Genomic DNA, 9,414 nt, shown 5'->3' on the forward strand with positions numbered 1-9,414 from the left:
AACTGTGTTGTGCTATTCGAGGATTTAAAGCCACGGGAATTAAATCTAAAAATGTGACATCATTCGTCGACGTAAGTATCATTATGTCAATCAGTATAATAAACATTTACTACGTAACGTAATCCATCAGAAAGAGTGCAGAAAGTCGTTCTATTTAAAAGGATTAAGAGGATGTAAAAGGAAAATGTAACGGGGGGCTATATTCTATCGTGCGGGAAGAGTCGCGAGTAAGTTCCGATAGTAGCGGGTTGAATGCCCGTACTTAACTAATAGAAGGAATAAGACAGGTTAACAAATAACAATAAGGGTTTAATCAATGAAATAAACAAAGAGATACATAAATCGAGGTACATAATACAACCTATCGAAAATCGAGCCTATCTAAAATACATCTTTAAAACCACAGAGAGAGGAAGAGTTTACAATCGGTTAAAAATAGTGATAATACTCGTACCTCTCTCGTTCAAACTTGAAGAATGCGAGATGAATGCTAGAAAATCGAAGCAACACTATCTTCTAATATTAGTACGGCAGGTTCTTTCTGGTCATAGACTGCGGTTAATATGGCAAATTCTCTTGGATGTATACTACCACGAACTCGTGAATTTTTTCCCTTTTTATTCTTACGTTTTCACCAATCGGATTTTAGTATTCTGATCATCTGATAGGACATACAAGTGACGAAAGAAACCAGATGTTTGTCAAATACGTGCGATGACAACTATTTAAGAAAACTTCTAATTCTCTTTCCAACGAAATTCGACGACTTTTGGTCTGTTTTGTAGCTAAAATATTACATTAAATGATTAATCAAATGGGAAAATCAAAGACTGTACCCACATGTGATAAATAAAATGAACAAATTATCGATAGAATTGTTTCCGCTCTCGCATTCACACATTTGTGTGTTACTATGCTAAGTTATGAAAACACATATTGTCAAACATTAATGCAATAAGCATTGTTTCCTCTTTAATATTCGTTGACAAACGACAAGGCCTTAAGGTGGTAATATTAAACGAGTACGATTTAGTTTCGTCGTTTCGGAAAATCACAAGATAACAAATAAAAAAATAATCTTCAAAACACAAAAATCGCCTTCGTTACACAATTTTCCCGAAACAAACGCTGTTTGTTGTCTTAACCACGGAAGATTTGTGGTGAAAAACGTGTAATTTTTAACAACGACTTACTGAAAAAACAACGTTACACTTACTCGATAAGTACAAAACAGACAGATCACTGTTTCGTTTTTATTAGTGTCTTAAATCATAAGTGAAATTATCGATATAAANGTTTTCAAAAAATACTTTATTGAAGTTATTGTTATGGACATAAATCACAAAGCAGTTGACTGCACAGAGAAAAGAAGAAAACCGAAACTAACAAAACAGGGATATTAATTTTTAAATAACGGGACGAGATCTCGCACTCTTCTCGCGAGCACTATAGTTGAGGAGTTGTTAATAAACACAGACGTCTAACATCCCCCACTAACTCTGAACACGATGACTGCATATTTAATTAAAGCACGTCTATGAGATCAAAATCGAAGTCTTGGCAGAGGCTTTGTAAAAATGTCAGCAACCATTTCTTGCGTTGGACAATACACAACTTTAATTATATTCTTTCTTTGTAGATCTCTGATGTGACGATACTTTGTGTCTATGTGTTTTAGTCTTGAATTGTGTTTTTCACTTTGTGAAAGTTTTATTGTTGCTTGATTATCTTCTATAATTTTGACTGGCAGATTTTGTTTNAGACAGATGACAGTGGGAATGTATAGATCTGAAATTTGAAAATTGAAGCCCAATAATAATATTGTGTTCTTTCATATATTTAGTTGAACCTGGTGCACCCTACCCTTCGCAGATATTTCTGTAAAGAAATTGTGAAGATTGACATCTGATGAATAGATATTTCAATTTATTTTGTTTCTCTGATGCTTTCATAATGCAAAAAAGTATAAATTATTTTTGAAAATGAAATTAAATTTATTTACAAGAAAATTGTTACTTTAGTTTTTCCACTGATAAAAGTCAGAGTAGCCTAGTATAATATCTTCTTACTTCATGACTTCATGTACTGCAACTGATGCCGGGTAAGGGGGAGCCAAATGGAAAGAGTGAAAGGAGAAGCCAGATTAGTGGTTATTGGACTGACTATTGCAATGTCCTAAACCTTCAGAACAAGATAAGAGACACTGGAATATTAGTTTTCTCTGGATGACAGAGTCCAGTTGCCCTCCTGGTTTTCAACTAGGCTCATTTTCTCTTTTAGTAGTATGAAATTACTGAATGTACACACTTGTTATTGTATATAACCATGCATTCTGCTGGATTCAGTTTTATTTATATATATTTATGTGACTAATGATACCAAAATTAACTTTTCATTTAAAAAAAAAAAACACATTTTTGACAAATAATTGATGTATATAATTGTTTTTGACTGATTTTTATAAGTGATATAAAAAAAAACTTATTTTATATCTTTTTATGGTTTCTGAATNTTTCCCTTTACCCTTGGTAAACAAACAGATGTCAGCTTTGCTTTGTTTAAAACCTTGATTAATTAGAGTTGTCGCTATTGCCTCATTCCATGCTTTGGCAGCTTGTTTAAGACCATAAATAGCTTTTGTAGTTTGCATACTTTTCCTTATTTTCCTTTTTCTTCAAATCCTATAGGTTGTGTCAAGTAAACATCTTCACTTAATTTTCCATTTAAAATTACAGTTTTAACATCAACATGATGTAATTTCATTCCTTTATATGCAGCTGCAGCTAAAACTGCTCTAATAGTTGTATGTTTAACAACTGGTGCAAATGTTTCATCAAAGTCAATTCCAAATCTTTGATCATAATCTTTTGCTACTAATCTCGCTTTGCATTTTGTTTCTCTTCCATTTTCATCATACTTTGTCTTGACAACCCACTTACATACTATTGCTCTTTTATCTTGTGGTAAATCAACTAATTTCCAAGTTTCCTTTTCTTTTAGGGAATTAATTTCTTCACTCATTGCTTTTTCCCATTTTAGATTTTCTTCCTTTGGTAATTCCAATATATCTTCAAATGACTTTGGATCTCTATGTGGAATTTTANAGACAAACCTTTCACACTTTGTTTCTAGCAGTTTAATCACTAAGTACAAACATCTTCGGCTGTTTTGAATGGCCTTCTTCAGGTACAATAAGGTCGGATGGAACGTCAGTTAGCAGATATTCAGACACCGTCACTGTTTACAAAGGTTTCTTCTTACTAGTGACGTCATTGTTGATAATAAAGTTTAGATGATATCCACGTCATTAATTTTGATATTATTATCTAATGTGTGTGAATGACTATTGATGAGATAATTGCTAAAATTGGAAGATTAAAAGCTTTGGTGCTGGTGGTCCTAATTAATTATATATGAACTTCTGGTTTGGATCAAAAGTGTTTTTAAATTAAAATATAAATAAAAATTGCACCCCGGCAATGCGATGAGGTCAGAATAATATGCATTTGATTTTTTAACTTGTAGTTTATTTGATTCTAATTTTCATTTAAATTATATATTTTCTGTAATATATTGCAGTGTTTACAGTAGTAAAGTTGTTATAAGTCGTAAGAAAATACAAATGTTATTATTTTATTTATTTTTGCAGAAAGTTTGCATTTAATGTTTCTATAAATAACATATGCAATAAAAATTTTATTACATATATTTAATTTCTCTATATCTTTTATGACAAATGATTCACTAAACATGAAATAAAATTATATTATGTTATATTAATTATAAAATTATATTAATATTACATGATTTGTAGCTTTATTTTATGTGCTATAATTGATAGGTTTGGAAAGATTAGTAATGAAGTTGTTATTTGTTTTTAGGTTGACAACATAATCTTTTCGGCACATAGAATTATTTTAGCGGCAACTGTCCCGTATTTTCATGCTATGTTCACTCATGACATGATAGAAAGCAAGCAAAAAGAGATAACTATTCAAGGTATAGATGCAGGGTAAGCAACAACATTTTATTAATTATATTAATAAAAATAAATACATAACAATTTTAAAATTAACATTTTAGAAGAAAATCTGTTTAGAATATTTTTTTATAAGAAATAATATAATAATTTTTAACATTTGTTCATGTTTTCATTGCATTTATTAATGCTTAAACTGGTTATGGTGAACTTATAGCATGTATACTTAAAATGGCACATTGGGAGAAGCAATCAGCTTGTAACGTGTCATATGATTACGGTTTATCACCCATCTGTTTTAATAATATTTTCAGTTTATCATTTGATCATCTTTTTTTAATCAGCTTCTTTACATTTATTCCAATTAAAGCACGTGTTTGTTTCATTTTAAATATTGTTATTTGAAGTACAGGTAACTCCCGTATAACACGGCACTTCTATAGCACGGATTCACTCTAACACGGTTCGAGAATTGGTACCATTCCTCGTATAACATGGTACTTTTATAGCACGGATTTACTCTGACACGGTTCGAGAATTGAGTAAAACCCTCGTACAACAGGAAATGTAATCAATTTTTACATACTTAAGTACTAATAGTTCACGAAAATAATAATTTTCGTGAACTATTAGTACTTAAGTATGTAAATTTTTTTTTCTCGCCTTCTGTCAATACACGTGGTCCTTCTCGAAACTTGTTTCAATGTTGCCAGATCGCGACGCTTCTGCTTCTGATGTTGCCGAATGTTTTTCCCTTATTCCATACTTGCTTTATTCTTCATAAGTGCTTAGCACCATATAAGGAAATTTATAAAGACCTTTTAACTAGAAGCAAGCAATCTAAAATTACATACATTTTGCAAAAGGTAAAGCATGGATCTGAAGATAATGCAGAAAAATGCTCAGAGGATAAGGATAACTTGCCAAAAAGAAAACGCTCTCGGTTAATTAATAGTGTTTTTAGTGATGACGAAGAAAACATTGTTTAATTTATATTAATATGTGTCACTTTAAAAAATTTTAATGAAGATATTTATCTTAATTATGAAAATATACTAGCATGTTTTTTAATTTTTGGAACCTAACCCTCCTTTTCGTATTAATTCTTTGTGTCGTATAACACGGATTCGCATAACACGGCAAGTTTTTGGAACGTAACTACCATGTTATACGGGGGGTTACCTGTACAAAACTTAAGTATGCATAGATATTTTTAAAGATAATTGTGCTTACTACATGGCACGTGGACTCAAAAAGGTTTGCCATCCCTGATGTAGGTCATTATTGTATGATAAATGTCTGGTGCTCAACTAATCCCAAACTTTAATAATTTTGTGTAAGTGTAAAAAGATTGTTATCTGACATGATTCTTTTCTAATTCAAATTGATGATATTTCCATTTTAAATTCAATTTAGTGTACACCTTTGATCCATTCAAATTTTGGAGAAGTTTCTCACTCATTGGAATTAGGTATCATTCTCTAAGAATAGTTTGAATGACAGATTTATTTGCATGTTCCAAGCCCATTCTCTATTTCTTGTCTTTCTTTGTACATATTAACTAGTGTAACCTGTGATGGTGTTGTATCTTCAGTTCTCTCAATATCTTTCTATCTGTATTGTGATTTGTATTTCTTTGAAATTATACAGTTACCTCTGAACTACTCGAGAAATTATCTTAAAAATTTTTAACTGAAAATCCCAATTGATAAAGACATTAAGCATTTCTGCATTTTGAAAATGTTATATTCTTCTATGAAATCTCTGCATCCTGTTGCCTTTATTGAACCAATTCTAAATATCTCCAGATCTATTGCTTCTTCCTAACAGTGGTTCTCCTGACAATGACTTCTGCTCGAGTTTCTTTCTCTCTAGTGACTGGCTAGATCAATGGCATAAAAGCTTCTAGAATTTTCAATGGATTTTTATTTCTGTATGTGTAAAAAGTTTTTTAGAAACTTTGAAAACTTAAAAAGAATATTTTTATCCACAATGTTACAAGCAGACACCAAATCAATAATTATTTGTACTTTAATTCCTCTTAGAATAACATCTATTTTCTCTGTTTCCCCAATCATGAGAATTTATCCTTCAACATTAATGATGAAAGCATAACACTTTTTTTTTTCTGAGGCTTTTAACTTCTTATTTCCTTCTCAAATTGTCTGATATGTCTCTTCATATCTTTATTTAAATCTTTTGCTATATTAACTTTAGATCTTCAAGCTATTTTTAAATGCTTTTTTTTCACATTTGTTGCAGATCTATGAAAATACTGAGCAATTCTTGCTACATATCCAGTGCAATTGCATCAATAACATATCTGTATAAAATTTTTTCAGAATTATTTTCATTTACTCTTCCCATCTGCACTATCCCTCCACATGATTTATTCTATCTGATTTTTTAACCGTATCATTATCATTTGTGCTTGCTTATTAAACATTTTCCATAATTCAATAGCTCTTTATAATGTCAAACCTGTACCTATCTTTAGTAGCTGTTGTTGTAAATTGTTAGAATACCTCAATAATCTAATCATTTCATTTTTATAGTCATTTAAAGCAGAATTATTTGTTTCCTGCTTTAATGTAATCACAAATTTATTACCGTCTAACCTAAATTTTGTGTCAAAGTATGAAAAATAAACCTTTTGTGTGGCAAAAACGTTTTGTTATTTCATATGCATTTCCTTTAAATTCCTGTGTATTTAACATGTATTATATGCAATGGTTCACTCAGGATTTAATTTTGGCAAGAGCCAAGTTGAATGGATAAAAAGTTTTTTATACAAATTCAGTAAAATTCCCATTGTATGTAGTACATTGTTCATAAGTAGTGTAGAAATAGAAAACACAACACAATTTTAAATAAATAAACAAAACAATTTTAATTAAGGAAAGATTTTTGGAAAATTTTCTACTTTTTATAAACATCCCAAGAACCCAATGTATTAATAATCAGCCAAATTAATCAGGCAGAAATTATGCAATGAATATTAATTAGAAATTATGACTAGAACGTTAATGTCTATTGCTAGTTGTTCTAGTAATGGCATTTCTAATTAATATTTGTAGCATAATTTCTGCCCAATTAATTTTGCTGATGGTTGGATGATTATTTTCTAGTGTTTGTTTTCCCTTTTCTTTGGAGGATGCCAAGACTCCTTGATACTCTTCTGGGTGTGCTATGATTATATGTCTTATACTTCCAGTCTAGCTAAATGCAATAATGTGGCTTGTATCTATATGCTATCAACAATTGATTTTGTTAATAAATGTAGCTTAAAGCTTTTCAGTTATCATTTTCAATAGGTTCCAATTGTGCATATATCCTCTTGAATTGAAAATTCTTCCATCTCTTCTTCAAAGTGGATGATGATTGCTTAGAATTAACAAGATATGAAGAATATCCAAAATAAAAACACCAGCTATCACCTGTAATCTAGTTAAAATGAACAAATNCAGATGTACAAGAAATTATTTCCAGAGATGAGATTCATGTAATGAGTGAAGAACAGGTAAAAGTTTAAGTTTGTCACTATTGTTTTTCATCTTTTGAATTTTTTATTGACATTAAAATTATTAAATTGATAAATATCTTTATCAAATTAATTATTGATGGAAAATCATAAATATATTTAACTTATATACATCAGAAAATAGTTTTATGATAGATATTTTGTTGCTTTCAATTACAGTAGAGCATCGATTATCCGAATCAGTTGGGACTGGGATTGTTCAGAAAATCGATTTTTCGGATAACCGATTATGTATGAAAAAATATATTAACTTATCCCATGTTGAAATTCATTCAAATCCTGGCATGTCCTTAAGTACCCTCTCATGGTCGTGCCAGTGCTGCCAGCTAAAATACGCACACCAACAAAAGTAATATTGGATTAGCCCAAGACAGTCAAATTGCAGCGCTACAGCACTAGCAGAAATTTAAATTTGCCGACTGGAAAGCTTTCGGTTAATTGACATTTCGGTTGATTGACATTCGGATAATCGATGCTCTACTCTACTGATATTATTACTAATACATGAAAGAAACTAAATATGTCTTCACATCTCCATCATGTCTAATTTTCAGGAATAAATTGATGATTGGAAATAACAGTGATGTGAGTTTAGTTTCTTACATGTATTTTTAATATGTAAAATACCATTAACCATTTTAATTGATAGTTATCTAGTTATTAGTTGGTCATGGGTTCACACCTTGCATACAGGCTGGTCATGTGATTTTCTGGATTTTTTTTCCTTTATGTTTGTAACACTTAAAGAGAAATGGCGTGAGGTGACATTTGATGATAGGGTAGCTGTGTCAGTCCTGGATAGAATCATTGAAAGCGTTATATGATATTTTGGTTTGTAGCATCCATGAGCTAAACAGTGTGAGGTTGGTGCTCTGTAAAGTGCCTGCATGAATGCATATAATCAGGCTGCTTTACACGATTCAAATATTTTTGCCATGGAAACTGTCCCTTATTCGACAATACGGTGCTTCCATTGGGAGTACACATGTATGAAATTATATTCGAATATACAATAGCAATCTTATCATTTTTTTCACATGTAATATAAAAATTTTAATAAGATACATAATGCGGTTATAATAAAATATTAATTTTAATTAATTCAAAGTATGTAACAACTAGATATATAAATATTGTTTAGCACATAGTTAAGATGTAATAGATTAATAAATAGTTGGAGGCATTTCATGAAAACTGCATTCAGTTCTTAATGTCACTTTCTGCTTTCCTGTCCAAACTTACCGTGTGACGTCACGACATTGTGAGGCGTGGTGACTCCCATTGCACAGGAACTGGACATTTTGCTGTTTTTCCTGAAGTGTGCTTTGTGATTCAATTTCATGCTGAATGTTTATATAAGCAAACTAGGGTTTTTATTGCCACTTTAATAAAAATATGATCAAATGGCAATTTTGGCACTATGCAACGTGACGCACAAATAAATAATTGTTGTTAACTGGTCAAGGATAACAAATAAGAAATGTTTATGATAATAGGAACTAATAAATAAGTGCTTAAAGGCATTTTTAAGGAAATTGTGATGATATAGAACTGGATTTTGATATGTAAAGACTTAAATAACTTGTGTTTTTTTATATACAACTAGCTGTTATCGCAGCTTTGCTCACGAGGATTTTTCAAGCAAACCCTATTTATATTCAGTATTTCAACAACCATAGTAATTGTTATATAACACCTACCGCTGAGAATGATGAGAATTGCTGAGAATCAAACGAACTATTTTCAATTTGATCAATTTTCTGGAACATTTACAATCATTCTATAATCAAACCAATATGCAATAACAAATTCGAATTTAAAACGGTTCGAACATTTTTAAAATCGAAATAGATAAAAATATTTATAACAATGTCTGAAATGTTATTAATTTAAT

General features: G+C 30.5%; 1 protein-coding gene across 1 annotated transcript in view; it reads left to right on the forward strand.

Annotated features, from left to right (window-relative positions):
* The first annotated feature begins 7,449 nt into the window (after positions 1 to 7,449).
* LOC111620348 (kelch-like protein 18) overlaps positions 7,450 to 9,414 on the forward strand; it is a 29,023-nt gene continuing 27,058 nt past the window's right edge. Inside the window, exon 1 of the mRNA XM_023362262.1 lies at positions 7,450 to 7,499. Within this exon, the coding sequence (XP_023218030.1) occupies positions 7,485 to 7,499 (15 nt within the window). The 5' untranslated portion in view covers positions 7,450 to 7,484. The remainder of the gene's footprint in view (positions 7,500 to 9,414) is intronic.

Source organism: Centruroides sculpturatus, unplaced genomic scaffold, assembly GCF_000671375.1.
Source record: "Centruroides sculpturatus isolate CEXI.00-Female unplaced genomic scaffold, Cexi_2.0 scaffold32, whole genome shotgun sequence".
NCBI classification, from domain to species: Eukaryota; Metazoa; Arthropoda; class Arachnida; order Scorpiones; family Buthidae; genus Centruroides; species Centruroides sculpturatus.